The 17,981-nt window shown below is 40.6% G+C and overlaps 3 protein-coding genes across 10 annotated transcripts in view; 2 read left to right on the top strand and 1 right to left on the bottom strand.

The window, feature by feature from the left end:
- gucy2d (guanylate cyclase 2D, retinal) overlaps positions 1 to 1,006 on the top strand; it is a 13,077-nt gene extending 12,071 nt beyond the window's left edge. The window contains exon 19 of the mRNA XM_017459495.3: positions 573 to 1,006. The gene's annotated coding sequence lies outside the window, so the exon portion shown is untranslated. The remainder of the gene's footprint in view (positions 1 to 572) is intronic.
- Positions 1,007 to 2,622: 1,616 nt separating this feature from the next.
- On the top strand, positions 2,623 to 8,315 carry si:ch211-284e13.6 (uncharacterized). Of its 7 annotated transcripts, none has more exons than XM_017460730.3 (4): positions 2,623 to 2,999; positions 4,931 to 5,030; positions 6,101 to 7,091; positions 7,199 to 8,315. In XM_017460730.3, the coding sequence occupies exons 1-4, from the start codon at positions 2,975 to 2,977 to the stop codon at positions 7,208 to 7,210; spliced, it is 1,128 nt and encodes a 375-aa protein (XP_017316219.1). In that variant the 5' UTR covers positions 2,623 to 2,974; the 3' UTR covers positions 7,211 to 8,315. The 7 variants fall into 7 exon arrangements, with proteins under 7 accessions (XP_017316219.1, XP_017316218.1, XP_047007884.1 ...); XM_017460729.3 differs by having other exon boundaries at positions 4,928 to 5,030; XM_017460734.3 differs by having other exon boundaries at positions 2,624 to 2,935.
- Positions 8,316 to 13,300: 4,985 nt separating this feature from the next.
- si:ch211-284e13.5 (C2H2-type zinc finger protein) lies at positions 13,301 to 17,252 on the bottom strand. Of its 2 annotated transcripts, XM_053677029.1 has the most exons (4): positions 16,283 to 17,252; positions 15,710 to 15,976; positions 15,044 to 15,412; positions 13,301 to 13,757 (listed from the first exon to the last, which is right to left on the bottom strand). In XM_053677029.1, exons 1-4 carry the CDS (start codon positions 16,755 to 16,757, stop codon positions 13,678 to 13,680), a joined length of 1,191 nt encoding a protein of 396 aa, XP_053533004.1. In that variant the 5' UTR covers positions 16,758 to 17,252; the 3' UTR covers positions 13,301 to 13,677. The 2 variants fall into 2 exon arrangements, with proteins under 2 accessions (XP_053533004.1, XP_017316101.1); XM_017460612.3 differs by lacking the exon at positions 13,301 to 13,757 and having other exon boundaries at positions 14,039 to 15,412.
- Positions 17,253 to 17,981: the final 729 nt, after the last annotated feature.

Here is a 17,981-nt window from a genome sequence, read left to right as displayed (position 1 = left end):
AATTCTATGCATGAATAATGAAATATTCTTATATAATATAGCATTTATTTCTACCTGTGTAAATAAGTGCTCTAATTCTGAACATGACCAGAACATCGATCAAAAACAAAAAAAGAGTTCATGTGAAAATCTTAAATCATTTAGAAGTAGACAGGACATAGAGTTACTTCTCACAAGTATTCACTGAACTGCTGTTCTGCAGCGCCCACTGTCGGATTACAGAAGGCTCACACAGGAGCTTCCGCTGCATTGCAGTACTTTTCTGACCTGTTCTAGAGACTCAAAATGTTGTGCAAAAGTTAGAAATAAAACTGTATGAGACACAAGCATTAATTTCCTCAATTCCAGAAAATACACTGATAGATACTGTGATGCTCTCACTGAAAACAAGCATATGTCTTATTACAGTATACTATTGGAATTCTTTTCATTTTTTTCTGTGGAAAAAATGCAGTGTACAAAATTGCCATCACTAATGTAAACCCAAAAAAGACATATGGGATCAGATGAATGCACATGAATGTTCATCTGCACACTAAAATTTGCTCTCTTGTTCCTTTGTTCCCATGCAGGCAGGGATGCTGATCTTCCTACACCAGCTGCGACCCGACCACTGGCATTCAGCAACAGATTCAGGCATAATTCAGCATGAGGTTTGGTGAAAGAAGGTGGCCTGGGGATTATTTACTCATTTCCTTACCACTCTCTGATTCTCCCAAAACACACATTCAGAGCTGGAATTTTTTCAAGGATGTCAAACCGCCTCAGCCTCTCAATATGACCCACTGCCATCCTGCTACATATTAAACCAGAACATAACCAATACACTAACGAATGCCTGTTCAATTGCATATATAAAATTAACCAGTGAAGCATTGTAGTCATTGTTTAAATCCAATTTCTATTAAAATTAAAGATACATGAAGACAAAGGTAGCCTGAAAGACTTGTGGATCTTTTTACATTTTGTTTTGTAAAAAAAATAAAATAAAATAAATAATGAGAAGAAAAAAAAGAAAAAAGAGGAAAAATTAATAAACCAAATGCTTATTTGTAAAGCATCTGCTTGATCATATATATATATATATATATATATATATATATATATATATATATATATATATATATATATATATATATATATATATAATTCATAAAGGATTTAATGCAAATAATTCATTCATTCATTCATTCATTCATTTTCTGTAACTGCTTTATCCTGGTCAGAAAAATATAGGCTTTTTAAAAAGATTATTTATATTATTTGCATAGAATCTTACAAGTTAGAGTAGTATAAATGCTTAAGATGAAGCAAAAAGGAACTTTATCTCATTTTTCTGGATTTGTACACAGTACACTTTGTTAATTTTGAAGAGAAATTCCTGTAAGTCCTGTGTAATGACACAGATCCAGAGTTACGGTTGGCCAAGATCGCACATGCGGATAGCAAATTTTGTCAAACAGCCAAGAGAACAGGAGAGAATTTCTCTCAACTCGTTCAAACGCTTTACGTTTATGGTTTGCTGTGCAAAATCACTACAGAGAGCTTTACTACTTCATTCTTTGCCCGAAATTAAGATGATCAAGTTGTTCAGCCTCACAGAAAACCCTGTTATCTCACTCGCTTACTTGCACTTTTATCACCCAACAATGTGTACATGAATTGTGACGTGTAATCCCATTTTCTTATCACGACAAAGGCTGAATGTACTGTACATCCCCTCTATAAAGAGGCACAATATGCAAGCTGATATATGTAGCAGGGGAAACTTTACAAAGCGTTCTTGGACCTTGTTATCACTTCAGCTACAGTGCTACTGGACTCCAGTATCACATGCCACGTCTGGACTTTACCGTTCCTTCAGGTTCTGAAGAAGGCCATGTTTTCTACTAAAGAGTTGTGTTACTGTAGAATGTAGGAGCTATCAGACTGTAAATCTAAAAAAAAAAAATGGTTGTGTAAATAAAATTGGTTTTAGCAGGGAAAAATGTTTTCTTCTTATTATACATTTGAAAAATTCATCTTAATCAGCATAAAGGCCATCACAAATCAACCCCCCCCCCCAAACACACACACACACACACACACATACACAAACACACACACACACACCTCCCATTATTACCATAATAAGTGTATTTAATATTTATTGTGCTATAATCAAGGTTGTATTGTACTGGAATGGGAGGGGGATGAAGGGAAGTCTTTCTGTATATTTAATGTACAGTAGTAGCTAATACAAAGATTAGTGCTTTTAATAAGTTAATAACATTCCAGTATGATATGGAGATATCTGGTATCAGGTTGGCCAAGACAACCATAAAGAACAAGGTTACAAGTATTTATAGACATATATTTTTAAAAAAATTCTTTATAATTAAAGAAAGAAAGAAAGAAAAAACAAGACAAAACTATAAACTATTTGCACCCATTCATCCGTCCCACTAGGACAGCATTTCCGACAACCGCGATGACGTTTCCACATCGGCACGCGGTCATTTGTCTAGAACTAGGACACGAAAGCCACGCCCATTACCCGAAATGAGCTCTCTCATTGGACAAAGCCAGATTCTATGGGTGTAGCGTGAAAACGTGACTAAACTATGATTGGGCTGTATCAGAATGCAAAATCGCGTCCAACACATGAAGCAACTGATCTGTGAGAAAAGACAGGCTGGTATTAGGGACTGGATAAACAATAATTGGTTGTCTTTAAGGAAAAAAACCCCCACAAATAAACAAGCGAACATAATTACTTTATTGTTTTTAACATATGTAAAGGAACGAGATGGTGTTAGGAATACACCAGCACCAGATGTTGATGTTGACTTTTTTTATTATTATTTTTTATTTTTTTAAGAAGACAATGCAAAACAAAACTGAGGACTCACTCATCAAGCCCTCCGCGGGTTTATACGGATCAGGATAAGAGAAGGTAAAACTTCGGAAACTTTTTCATCAGAAAAAAAAGGTCATGCAGAACTTATATCAAAACAAAAGTAAGCTTCTTCTTCATCTGCTACTTCTTCTAAATATTTATTAGTAGACTATTAATAGGCTGTTTACAGAGTTGTAGCCTAAATAATAGGCTGTTTTAACAAACTCATATCAACTTTGCCTGCTGTTCTAAACATGTCATTAAGTCAATGCATTGCAGGTCGATAATGCAAACGTCACGATGCCTGTTTTTGAGGTCATTTCCTATTCAAGGTTTATGATACTGATTACAATGATAAACATTGAGAGCGCGCGCGCCAGCGGTTGCCAGATTGGGTCAAATTCCTACTGAACACTTTGGCGAGTACAAAATCGTTGTATTAATTACTCTACTCTCTAAAGATTAGAGTTTAGGCTTTTAAGAGTGATTAGTGATGAGTATAAATTGTAATCAGCAGGTACTGTAGTGTGGAAACCCTGTAAAATAATGGGGGGGGGGGCCGCGGGGAGCGGTTGCTTGGTTACTGGTAGAGGGCGGGGTCAGCCCGAATATAAACGCATGGAGGGGAAATAAAAGAAGACAACAAACCCTCGAAATGTAGGCCAACGTGCGTGACCCACTTACACACACACACACACACACACACACACACACACACACACATACAAAACAGAATCCTTAAATAGTGCACTATAGTAACTTTACATTAGTGCTACGTGTATACAGTAACATACAGTTGTAACACATAGTTGCTGTAGCATTCTAAACTGTTGAACCCAGGGATAGAGTGACATTTTGTTCATATTCAAGTTCCTTCCTAAAAACTTGCGGATAAATATAATGCCCCGGCTAACAACGTGTGTGTTGGTGAAGCCAATTAATTTAAGCCATAGTCCTATTTTCACAACTGTATGAGAAATATAATATAAAGCGATTATTCATTCATCTCTTCGGTAAACGTATCATCCTGGTTAGGGTCGTGGTGGAGCCGGAGCAGTCCATCCATCACAGGACACCATGCATATACATTTAGGGGCAGTTTAGCATAGTCAATCCACCTAACAGCGTTTTTATTTTGTGTGTGTGTGTGAGGAAACCATCACAAACACGGGGAGAACATGCGGAAAAAGTCAGTAACTCCAGCTCAGGATCGACCCAGAGACTGTGGAGTTGTGAGGCAGCGATGCTCCGTAGTGAACCACCATGCTGCCTGTAGAATGTTTATTTGTTTATTTACATTTGTGAATGTTGGCCTAGTTTCTTGGGTGTTTTAGCAGAAAAAAAGGAACCTGGACTAATACAAAATGACATTTGAATAGGCAGAGCAAGGTCCACCATATGGAAAAATGACTTCCTGCCCTTGTGTTACAGCTCTGTGCAGACTACACTAACAGGCCTGTATTGAAATAGTATGTGGCGCTACTGACATTCTATTTAGCACAGCAGCATGTCGTCTGGATGGCAGCCCAAGTGTGATCAAGGAGATCCCTCCTCTCACCTTGGCACGACTCCAGTTCTTGTGTATTTTTCTTTCAGAGTGCCAGGGTAATTTCCAGAGAGGGTTTGTATGTGGAAGAAGCAAAACACAGGAGCATGACCTTAATTTAACATGTTGCAACAAACCATGGTTTGTGATGTTATGGCAGACGATTTCCTCCAGCAAACCACAGCCTTCAGAATATGTTAGTGAAAGATGTTAGATGACCTGTTTTAAAAAAAAAAAAAAAAATTTTTTTTGCCCCAAACCCTTGAACAACATCCACAGACCCACTACAATCAGCACACATAAAATCTCAGGCTCAGATTAACCCACAAACTATAATTAACTCCTGCATTCAAGATTGCCTTGGAGTATTGACGTGTCCTATTTGATTTTATGGAAATAACATTCATTTGACAAACATGTCATTAAATTACTGATGAAATAAATGGAGTGCTAAGATTAAAAAATGGATTCATGTAAACTGCAACAGATTACTGTGTCCACAGAAGAAGGTCACCAGCATCAGGTCGCTCAAAGTGTTTTGTGGAGGAGTATCGGGTGTTTTTGGCTCTACTTCCCTTGCCAGAGTGCTGACAACAGGAGATCGTGGTGAGTATATGAGACAGATATTTTGTTTTGGGCCCCCTGGTGAAGGCGATCACTCTGAGGCTGACCTACTTTTCTTCTTCAGTTCATACCTGCAGAGCTATTTATACTCATGACACACATACTCTCTCTCTCTCTCTCTCTCTCTCTCTCTCTCTCACTCTCACTCTCTAAACCAGTAAATACACTAAATACATTCTAAAGTTTTAGGCAATGAGCCATCATTGCCATTCAATACTCCTCCTCACCCACATCTACTCAAACCAGATCCCACAAGTTTTTTTATGCCACTTTTCTTTACTCAGATTGAATTATTCTTTGGCTGGCCCTCAGTGCTATGGCGCCTGCATATTGTGTGCAGACTGATTCACACAGTTTGTCGAATAAATGCCTTTTGTATCCAAGCTGTCTGGGCTTAAATGGAGCATGGAGTCGGATCGTTGTAAGTGATAGTGTAGGCTTGACATGCTGCAATAAATCTACGCTAACAGTGACAGAGTCTCACAGTAGTGTGTGGGCTCACATTTCAAACTGTTACTTGGAGGAGACACTGTGGCGTTTTAGACAAAGGAATGGAACTCTGTGAAAGACTTTGACTGGAATTTTAACATACTATAGAATCACCGAGCGACACAGTGGTGCAGGGGTAGCGTTCTCACTTCACAGGTACAGGTTCTCCGGTTTGAACCTGAGCATCTCTGCGTGGGGTTTCCTCCCAGTAGGTGGACTGGCTACACTAAATTGCGCCAAAGGATGAACGTCTGTGTGAATGGTGCTCTTTGATGGGCTAGCATCCCATCCAGTGTGTATTTTCACCAAGTGCTCCCATAGGCTCCTAAATCACCACGACCCCGCCCATGATAAAGCGTTTACTGAAGATGAATAAATGAAGGGAAACCATATTGTAACCATAGAGCACTAGATGCATTTTATTAATATATTTCATATTATCACAAGCTATAGAATTCACCCCATCAACTCAACCTAGATATTGCCCATACTCAGATGTACCCTACAAAGTTCTGCTAAGCAGTTCTTATCCATTGTACTTTTTTTCCTTTTGCTACTGATAGGAGACTGAAGTGTCATCTTGTGGTTCCACACATGGACAACTGGCGGTATCTCCCTCAGTCAGGGGGTGACGAGTCCAAACTCTCCACCTCAGGCATCCAACCAGATTGTAACTGCGAGGCCAGACAGGTCAAAAGAGAACCAGGTGACTCAGTTATCACTACAAGAGTCAGGATGGAAGAGCATTCAGATGTTCCCTGCAAGGTGCCTCGCTTCCAGTATGTTGACTTCCCCTCACTACACCAATGCATCAAGCAGCTATCTGTGCCACCACTGGAGGGTTGGCTAGCCTCATGCCCACTTGGAAAGGTGCCATCACACCGTCCCAGCAGCCCAAAGGAGAAGGTGCCCAAGTTTAAATATGTGGACTACCCATCACTCTACCACTGCATCCAGCAGCTTTCTGTGCCTCCATTGGAGATCTGGAGCTCAAAGCTTACAAAGCCCAGCACAGGTGGGTTACAGACAGACACAGTAGGGGTGCAGTGCCCCTCTCAGGTGCTTGGAGATAGAAGGAAAAATGAAGAGACGCAAGAAAATAGAGCAGAACAGCAAAGCAAGAAAAAGAGGGGGAGTGGGAGCACAGTACATGTCCCAATTCCAGGGCCGGCAGTCCTGCAGCACATGAAAGGTACACATCCAAGCTCGGTCTCGGAGAAGGAAGAGAATTCCCAAGGAGATTCCAACATGCACCAAAAGCACTCTGGTTTTAGCTCAGATTGTGTTTCTAGATCTGAGTCAGGTTCTAGACCAGAACTGGACAGAGCAGCAGAAGATAATGAGAAAAGTCTCAGGCCATCTGTTATCAGCCTGGTGCGTTCAGAAAGACAGAGACACAGAGTGCAACCAGAGGAGCGAGAGAGGTGGAAATCTCCAGCTCCCATAACACAGGTGGAGCAGCCACTAGATCTCGAGTTGGTCTGTCCCCTCGACCAGCAGATAGTTCTAGATCCAGTGCAGCACCAAACTCACCAGTGCAGACACAAAGACAAGGTCAGCATGATTGCTAAACAAGAGCTGTATCTCCAACAAACTACATACACAAATATTTTAATAGTAAAAAAGTAATCCAACTCATGTTATTCTGTCTCATTTAACAGGGACCACATTGATGGCCTGACTTCAAGATTGGCCACTTTCAGACTCTTCCAAGATATCATCGGTTGTCTGTTGTGGCACTTTGGTCTTATCATCTTGTTCAGCATCTACAGGATGCTTGTAGTTGACAAGGACTTCTCAGCGAAGAGCAGGAACAATCTGGTGGTTATTGACTGAGTGAGATCAAAAAACAACAGAAACACACCCTTTAGAATTTTGCCTTCCAAAATGCAAAGCTAAAAATGAAAGGTTTTAAAAGCCAAACTGGGCTGTCTATAAGAGGATATTCAGACCAACACATACATACATACATACCCCTTTGCATTATTGGTAATACCATCAGTCTAGTGGTACTAAATAAAAGCTACTGGAATTTTGAATACATTTATACTTCTGTAAGTTTCGAAAAGAGTGATTTAATGCCCAGGTGCTTTGATCTAAAAACTTCCAAACCTTAAGTGCTGAAAATTTTCACAGACATTTTACTGTCCTAAATGAGTACAGACCAACTGATACAACACTGTTAGCCTGTGAGGAGAACATATCTGGTGAAACCAGCTTTAAGATCTGACACAGGCACCAGAATTTTCTGTTAATAGGATTTTGGAGAGATACTTTACAGACTAGCAAACTTGAAGCTCTGAACCAGTTTCCTCAAGAAAAGATGGAGGCACAAAGATCATGATAAAATCTCTATTTTATCCCCCCAACAACAGAGTCCTGCCATCAACTGCAGGGTTGAAGTATGGCGGTGATGACAGAATGAAAATTCAGGCGTAGGAAACTTGAGAAGTGGGTCAAAAACTGAGTGTGAGCAACACTTTGGGCTTTCTCTCTGAAAGAGTCAAGTTGATCTTGCCTTTGGGAAACCAGACCCAGAGCAGGATACAAATGCATTTCTAAAGACACTGGGGGTTGACAATTTAGTTCTGGGTGCCTAAAAGAATGGCTGTTGCTTATGCTGCAAAAATGGTTTGTTGATAATTTAATAACTGTTTTTTGGGTTGTTTCTTTTTTTTTTATTAATCTTTGTATTTCTGAAGTGTTTTTAATGGAATATCATGTACGAGTGCTAAAATGTAGAGTTAACTTAATACATATAAACTGGTTTTCAAAATATTTACCTGTTTTGTGTGCATTAAAGATTTTTAACAGGATAAGTACTATGGGCAGACCTATTTTGTGTCTACGCTCATTGGACAATTTATGACAAACTTACAATGTAGGTGTGTATACACTTACTAAGTGACACAGACCTACAATTTCTGCGACAGCAACAAAGTGAAAGCACATCAAGCGGCATTTGAACTGAGATTTCAAATTAGGTATGATGTAGTAAAGAGACAAATCCAACGTCCAAATGACTGACGCAAATGATTCGTCAGACAAATCCTATGGCACGTGTGGCCCTAAAAGTTTCTTTTCAATTCTCCACTCATAACTTAGTACCTACGTGCAATTGGTTGCCACACCACTGAAAAAAAGTAAGAGAAACTCATAGAATTTGTAATTGCTTTAATGGTTATAATGGAAGTTTTTATCAGTTTCAGTGGAAACTGTAATGGTCCCCGTGGATCTCTACTGGTAATTTGTTGACTTCTGTTGGTGGCATGTTATGTCTACCGGACACCATTAAGGACCAATAATGGTAATGGTATTGGTTTTATTGGCTTGTAATGGTATTTGTAGAGGAAACCATTAGAATTTCTCTGATGGTTTCTATATGACGTACCAAAAATGGAAGAAAACCCTATAACCGTAGATTAATCTTTTTCCATGGGTGTTAGCTGGACTGTTAATAATCCAGGGCTGAGCTCAGATTCTTCTCCATCAAAAATTTACTTCTAAATAGACCATTTCCATGCATATTATTCTTGCATGTGATGGCAAATTTTTTTTAAAATGTGGAAATTGGACAAAAAGTTAGTTTTATCATAAAACTTGCGTCAGGTGTTATCAGAACTACCAGACCGATAAAATATAGGACTTTCTGCATCTCTAACACAGGACTTTGGTGTCGCTAGCCAAGGGGAGGCACAACTAAGCTAAAGTAACAATGTATGGATTTAGCTGCCACAGTGCCATGCAAAGTACATAAGCTGTCCTTATGCTCTGCACATATCATGTTCATGTAACTTGGAACTCATAGACATTTACACACCTTACTTTCCTGCTCAGCATCAGAGGGTGTTAGTGTTTCAGTTTCAACCCTTTTACTGGTAAAAAAAAAAATAAAAATAAAGAACATTGGCATATATCCATTTTCTCCTCACTCTACCTGACTGTGTGAGCTAGCGTTTGGCAGAATTGAGACCCGTCCGCCAAAAAGACACGAGTATTTCCATGTATTTTCCTGTAAACCCTGTCTGGTTGGTCTTGCCTCTGTTTACTGAAGATAAAATACAACACTCCGTTCACTGAAGATACAAAATTACAAAGCTGCCGTCTTCTTTTATTGACGTTCAGTTATGTAGTGACAAACCTCTCAGGGCTGCACCTTTGTCATGGCTACATGTGTTACTCCGCCCATAATTGGTCTCATTGGTTAGTGGCAATGTAATGACGTCAACGCCCAACCCTAACCCTTCACTCTTATGGACGGAGCAACACATGTAGCCCCACCAAAAGTTACAGCCCTGTCTTATCTTGTCATATATGAAAACTGATTAAACAAAAGCTGGAAAGAAAGTATCCGAGATTGTTGGTGTATTTGGCACTACCTAATATATTTAGCTTGCTTAGAAAATTTGCTCACAAAGTCTGGCATGTAACATGTAAATCAAATTTAAATGCTTTTCAAACAAAAGTGGTGTGTATAAATAATGTATTGGGATGTAGGTTATACATTTAGGCTATTACCCTTTCTCATTGGAACTCTGGACAGTGCATGCCCACAAGCCTGCTAGTGTGAATGTAGGGTTAGAAGTGAAAAACATTAATGCAAATGTATCTCAAACTGCCTGAACATACACTAGACTATAATTTGTGTATTAACATTCTTTATAATATAAACATTCTTTATTAATACTGCATGTCATGGTATTAATTAATAGAATTACTTAACACGATGTCAACCTGTGTAATGTGTAATCTATGCTTCATTGGTTTCTGATGAGCTAACGGTTAGTGCATGCATTATTGATCGTCATGAAAGTTTAAGTTAAGTATTGACTGGGTGAAATTAGGCATACTGGGAGATCGGGGATACTGGGACAGTAAAACTTGGGTGTGTTTATCATTTCATTTAAGTGAAAGTCGAAACTTGTTAGTATGATAATGATAATGAGTCTTTATTAATCACGTATACATTACAGGACAGTGAAATTCTTTTCTTCGCATGTGCGAAGGGTCAGCCACGATACAGCACCCCTGGAGCAGAGAGGGTTAAGGGCCTTGCTCAAGGGCCCAACATGCCCTGCTAGAAATGACATGTAACAAACATGTATCAGACATGTTGTGAATCAAAATGGTTTTCATCCAGTTCTAACAATAAGGCTTAAGCCATAATCTTTTGAATACACACTATACACCCAAACGTTTGTGGGCACCTTGAGCATCACACTCGTATCCCATTCCAGATTTAGTCCCAATTTGCTGTTAAAATAACCTTCATTCTTCTACAAAGGCTTACGACTAGACTTCTGAGCATGGCTATGGGGAATTGTTCATTCAGTCACAAGAGCATGATGTCAGGTGATGCGGCCTGGGGTGCAGTTCCAGTTCATCCCAAAGGTGTTCAGTGAGGTGCACATGGGCATTGTCATTCTGGAACAGGTTTGGAACAGGTTTGTGAAGTTGTAATGCTACAACATACAGGCATCCTAGATACATCTGTACTTACAAATTTGTGGCAACACTTTTGTGGAGGAAGGACGGCTCGAGTATAGGTGTGATCCTCAGGTGTCCACAAAGGTTTGGCAATAAATTGTACTCCACCATCCAAGGATTGGGGATTTCAGAAATGTATTGTGTGTCCGGACAAGAACGCGTAATAACCTTCCCCTAAATATCTTAAAACATTGAGCTTGTTTGTGGAGCTCATATCGATTTATCTAATAAAATGTCCACTGAGTGTATTAATTCACTGCCTATTCTGGCACCCTGTTTCCTCCTGGCTCTTTCTGAGGGGAAATAAACCAAAACCAAAAAAAATTCTTAGTAGATTGCAAAGGAAACAATTGCTGTTGATACATCTGTATTAAAAAAATGCGGAACATGTCATATGCTACCTGTGTAAAGTTTTGGGACTTTCCTCTGATCTACATCAGGTTGTTCCCTCCTACAACCAGTGGATCAGGAAATCCCCAGAATGAGCAATCTTATGACATTGAGAAAGTAAACTCTTCTGCTTTCATTCCTCGATATGCTGCGAACGAGAAGAAGGAAGGCGACCATCAACGTCAGGACAAGAGGAATAAAACGGAGCAGAGAGGAAAACGACGGAAAGGACACTGGAATGGGAGGAGCAGGTACATGGTTTCAAAGTGTCCTGTCTTTCTTATAGAGGTCTAGTGGGTGAGGAAGAATAATATTTACACCCATATTTAGGTCTTGTGCTGGTAGTGATTATTCACTAGAGGATTTCATATACTCAAAGCCACTTTACAATAAACAATGTACATTAAATAATTATTTATGTAGCCTATATTATGTAAGCAATAGTCACATGATGTCATTTGGGGCTTTCATATTGTGTACTTATTTTTTCTCCCAAATTGTAGTGCCTAGCATAGATTAAAATGTACTCAAATTTGACTTCATGTATTAACACATTCCTAAATTCATAAATAATCGAGTTTTGGCTGACGTTAAGAAACAACGTTAAGTTTCACTTTTGCTTTATTAATACGGCGCCACTCAGCGGTGATCAAGTGAAACTGCACGTTCAAATGAAATCATAGTGAGTTTGTAAATAAAGGCTAACAAATGCCCAAACTTTTTCTAGCTTCGTCACAAGATGATGTTCCATCCATCCAAGAAAATCCCACATCACTGCAGGTAATGTCTGGCAACCCCAGATTTATGTTTTAGTTCTGTTACAGGCCAAGATTTTTTTTTTTTAAGTGAATACTTTTAACTCTTAGATAAGATTGACATTTCATGCACAAACACCATTGGTCAGCCAGATGCAGACACTATGCCCCACTGTGCCACTGCCTGAGGAGCCAGATTACAGCAGAATGGTAAGCAGGACAAAAATGCTTTCATATCCCCCCTATGTACCATGACAGACATGCTGATCTCTACCCTTGGCCTGTTGGTACCGTTAAGGCTTACAGACAAGTTTTTAATTTTTTAAAAATTATTATTATTATTATTATGTCTAGCATAGTATAGTATTGTATAGTAAAATAACAAATAATTAACATGACAAATTATATGAATGATCTCAAACTTATGCAGAAGAACTAAGAAGAACTTATAGGGAAATATTCAGCGACTGGTTGGGATTCAAATTTTGATTATTTTCCTATAACACCACATCCTGAAACGTTTATTTCCTCTCATATACCACAGGAATTTGTCAGTGATGGCAATTTCCATTCAGTAAGAATGATATGTAGTACATTTGAACAAGTTAGTTACGTGTAATGTTGTGGAATGTCTGTGAAACAGATTTGAGAATGCAACCATTGTATAAAATGTTATGTTGCTTAGGAGCACTATAATCTTTAATATTTAATAAATAGCATTTGACTCATTATATTCTTATAGATGATAGGAAAATGCATCAATTTATTCTATATACAATGAAATTGCAAGGGAAAGTGCCCCTAATGCCTGCTGGTGTGACATAGCTGAGTACTTCTGAGATCTTAGGAAAAGGCTAAAAGGACACTGCTCTAATGAAGTTTTGTATCTGCTCTACAGTGTCCAAAATGTTCCTCCCTGATGAAGCCTGCAGTGGTTCCTGCTGGATGTACCTCTACGCTACAGTACTGCCCACAGTGCTCTACCAAACCACTGTGTGAGCACTGCCTGTACCCTTGCTCTGATGGCACATGCACCAACCAGTTGTGCCAGGTTGTCTCGTTGCTGCTCACTTGTGACCAAGTCACGGATTCCGCCAGCCACGTGTACGGCTGCCCTCTTTTCCGAGCCTGCCCCAAATGTCACAATATAATGATGCACCAATCAGGGTGTAAGTATGTGATGTGTGGACAGTGTTGTCATAGTTACTGTTTTATCTGCCTAAGGATCAGACAAGAGTGCGTAAAGGACAAAAACCTGTACTGGTCCCTGACCTGCTCCGTACCCAGAGCAGCACGGCAGAGATTTCAAACCTGACGAGCTGCACACGCGATCTCTCGAAACTGTATATAAAGATATATATTATAAAGGGAAAAATCTAAACATGGTGACAGATCAGAATATTTGAGATTGCATTCATATTGTATTTTCCACAATTATTCAAAACAAACTATTTTTCTATGCTCAGCTCTTAACAATTATTCGGCAGTCATGGAAACTTTGTGTATTTTCACTCAAAACTTACCTGCTTTAAAGATTCTGATCCCTTCTTTTTCTTCTTATTGAAGCTATATCCTAGATCCTGTTTATCTACAGAAAACAGGTCAGGTTCATGAATGTGATATGAGTGCAAATCCCCAAGAATAAAGACTTTAACCCAAGTTGCTATCTGGCCCAAAAGTATTACTATGCATCACTAGAAGAACAGATCTGGGAATCTTTCATGGACAATTATGCAAATATAGGGCATCACAGCCCATCAAAATTAGCTAGCTGTATCTTCTGTTGGGGAAAACCTCCTTATAAACACCAAACTGCTATGGCAAATGGCTATGCTTACTCACCACCTTTCTACCAAGTTCCACTGAAAGTGAGATTCACAGTTTAATTCACACGCAAAAATAAGAACAATAAATTATATGGTTAATATAATGCCTTCGTCACACTCATGGTAGCTTTACAAATTAATTAAAGAAAAAAAGGCAACAAAAAAATAAAAATAAAAATAAAAAGTCGTCCATCTTCTGAAAACTGCTCAGTGTGGTCCTGCTGGTCAGTTGTTCTGATGGCCACTATGCGGCCCGGAAACTGGACAAGTACATGGTGATGAGGTGGATCACTGATCTCTGAGTGGAGGACAAACATGCTGAAAGCATCTAGGCGCATCGATTGGCTGCTGCCGAGTATCCCTACGTTGGGTTCAAAAAAGTCAAAAGCAAAAACACAGCACACCGCACCCAAGTCGCAAAAAAAGGCGGCATAGGTCCATGCAGTTTGTCTTCAACCATAAATGCATCATAAATATACACAAGTTAGGAGAGTTTGGGGGATACCAGATAACCATATATTTGTTCTGAGAAATTTACTGCATTCGGATTTGTTGCGTCACAGTTTCAGAAATAATTTGTAAAACTCATCGTGCTACCTTTCATCATGGCCCTAATTCAACACAGCCCTAATTCATACTCTGCCATAAGACATGATTATCCCACTGTCACTTTTCTTTTATACCAATGTGAGATTTTGGTCGATTATACATCAATACTACCACGCCCTTGTATGGAAAAGTTGTGTTCGTACAAATAAACTTGTGTGTAATGTTTAGAAATTAGAGTGACCTGAAAATGGATGAAGCCAAAGAGAAGCTTCCCGTTATGCCCTCCCATGGCCCTCTAAATTTGGTCTAATGTTTGTCAGGCCACCTCGCTGGGCATGTGTCCTCTGATGGAAGCGTAGCCCACCGCAGTTCCGGAAGCTTTTCCCACACTGTGTGCACAAATACGGCTTCTCGCCCGTGTGGATGCGGAAGTGGCGCGTGAGCGCCCACGAGTGTCGGAAACGTGCGGTGCACTCTGTGCAGGCATATGGCTTCTCACCCGTATGGATCCTTTGGTGAATCTTGAGGTGCTCCATGCGGTTAAAGTCTCGGCCGCACTGCGGACAGCGGAATGGACTTCGCCCAGGTGGATACAAGCTGCGTTTGGGACTTTTCTGTTGATGGCTGGTTGGTTTGGGCTGCAGGACACTACGATACCTGCGCACGTTCTCTGGCATAGAAAAGGCCTCGCCTAAACCGTGCCCTTGTCCAGAGCTGTGACTGGGGAAAAGCGGATCAGGGGTGGGGATAGTTAGGGAGGAGGCATCTCTCAGGGAGAGCGGTGCGTGGCACACGCCTGGCTGGCTGGAGGAGGCTGATACAAGGAAGTCCATCCCTGGAAGTTCTCCTTGGAAGAGAGAGGGATTGGCTATTGGGGTAACCAGACACACAAAGAACACAAATGGGTTACTTGAGATTAGACATTATGACATTTTTATATCAAGGGCTATTATGATATTTTCAAAACAACTTGTTAAGCAGCATTTTAACCGGAAAATAACCTCATAAGCATTGTATTTATGAACTCTATTCGCTCTAGACTGTGCAATGGTGCACAAAATAGTATGGAAACTTCTGATTAACGTAGCAAACACAATACCATTAGAGTTTAGCAACAATCTAAGACAGGTAACGCAATGTGATTGTGCTTCACACCAAAACTTACCCAGAGCGGAGCTGCCAGATAAAGCATACGAGTCTGACTGGCAGCTCTGAAGCTGCAGTGGTTCAGGTCTCCAGTCCTCCAATAACTTTGACTGGGCCATCGAGAGCGAATCCGAACTAAACGCTTGATCGACGTCGGACTTGGGGTGAGCACACTGATCAGCCTCCTCCAACTTTGCCGACGCTCCAGGCATCACTGCCGACCTAATGCATGCCTGATCAGCATGTGAAGCATTTTCCTGCATGGCATGATGGTCCTCTTTTATGTCTGTTTGAAGATAAAATATAAAGAGCAAACAATTCAGTCATTTCCACTCTTAGCTAAGGAACTCGCTTCTTTGAATAGATCTGCATTTGTTCCCAGCTTCTAATATGCACAAGACTGGCATATAATAATGATCAATACACCAGCGACATCATACAGACTTTTGGAAACTGGATTAAATCAATTATTCCACGTGTTGGTGGAGTTTTGTGTTATGAATGGCAGGAAATTTTTGAACTTCAAAAATATAGCTACGAGTTCACCCTTTATGCACAAGAGTGTTCGTTAAATAGGACAATAAGAGCTCACCTTCAGTCTGCTGTAACTGGAGTGAAGACTGCTCTCCTGTTAGATTTGGTTTCACGTCCTGTGCGCACTCGATTCCGTCGTGTCGGATCTCTAAAAACGAGTCACTGGGCGAGTCTTCATGCGTCTCTCTGACGTCCAGAGAGGAACCGAGTCGCGGTTCGGGCGGAATCGGACTCGTGTTGACGGCGATGTCGCGCGTCGGACGCGTCTCCAGCGCGCGGCAACGCGCAGCGCGCAGCTCCGTCTGCGCCAGGCCGAGCCTCGTCTGGAGGTTCCGGTTGGCGAGCAGGGTTTTGTGCAGCTGATCGCGCATATCGCGGAAGGCTTTCCCGACCAGTTTGGACACCTCGGCCACCGCGAGCTCTCCGGCGACACCGAAGGCGCTTTGGATGCTCCCCGTGAGTTCATCGTGGAAGGAAACGGACAGCTCGGCGACCAGACCCGAGTTTGATAAACTTTCGTGGTTGTGTGCCATTATTAGTCTACACAAAGCAGTCTTCTCCTTCTCTGGTTAAACAATATGCTAGTCAGCGACCTACCCACCCAAACAATGTGGCTCTTTTCCTCACAGCTGTCAAATGACTCGTTATTTCTGGGCCGGAACTCGTTCCTCGTTCCTCACCGCGGTTCGTTCTGAAAGCCTTGTCGATTAACGCAGCCTGAAGTTTACCTTCAGTCTTTCATCCAGCTAAGTTGACAAGCTAGCTGCACATCTGGTAACACATTTCACTGTCTTTACACACTTTCTACTCACACGATAAACACAGTGTATCAGACGGAAAGCCTGAAACTCCAGCGACACTCCCACGTCATCAGAATATTTCCCCTTATTTATTTATTTATTTATTTATTTTTTAAAGTACAAAACGTGAAAGTCGCGTCTCATTAACTCCCATTTACATTGTTAGTCGCGTTTAGCACATCACTTCCTCCTTCAGGGGCGGAGTTACGCTTTTCTCGCTCTCGACAAATCCCGCCTCCTGCTCTCTGATTGGCTACTTCACGCTTATGAAATGTCAATCAGTTGGCTCTATGTGTAGCTGCATAACGAGAATAATGAAGAATATAACGAAGTTCAGTAGCATGTGTTGAATGTTTTTTTTTTTTTTTTTAAATATTAGTCTGTGTGTAAATTATTATTATTTTTAAATTCATTTTACTCCTTGCAACAGACTTGTACAATAATACTAATCATTTGTAAAGTTAATGACAATATAAACTGTGTGACTGGTGATATAAGAACAGGATATTTATAGGCTAGTAAACATGATAATTATGGCTGTTCATTTGACATACACTATATGGACAAAAGTTTGTGGACACCTGGCCATCGTACCTGTACGTGGTTCTTCCACAAAGTTGGAAGCACACAATTTCTCTTCACTGGAACTAAGAGGTCCAAACCTGTTCCAGCATGACAGTGCTCCTGTACACAAAAAGCGAGAACTCGAGTTCCTGTACAGAGCCCTGACCTCAACCCTACTGAACACCTTTGGGATGAACTGGAACACCGGCTGCACCCCATTCCTCCTCACCCAACATCAGTGCCTGACCTCACTAATGATATTGTGACTGAATGGACAAATCTGAACAGCAACACTGCAAAATCTAATGGAAAGCCTTCCTGGAAAGTGGGGTGGGATGTTCAAAAAGCACACACGGGTGTGATGGTTAGGTGTCCACAAACTTTTGGTCATAT

This window comes from Ictalurus punctatus, chromosome 28 (genome assembly GCF_001660625.3).
Source record: "Ictalurus punctatus breed USDA103 chromosome 28, Coco_2.0, whole genome shotgun sequence".
Taxonomy (NCBI): Eukaryota; Metazoa; Chordata; class Actinopteri; order Siluriformes; family Ictaluridae; genus Ictalurus; species Ictalurus punctatus.
This window is presented reverse-complemented; position numbering and strand designations above follow the sequence as displayed.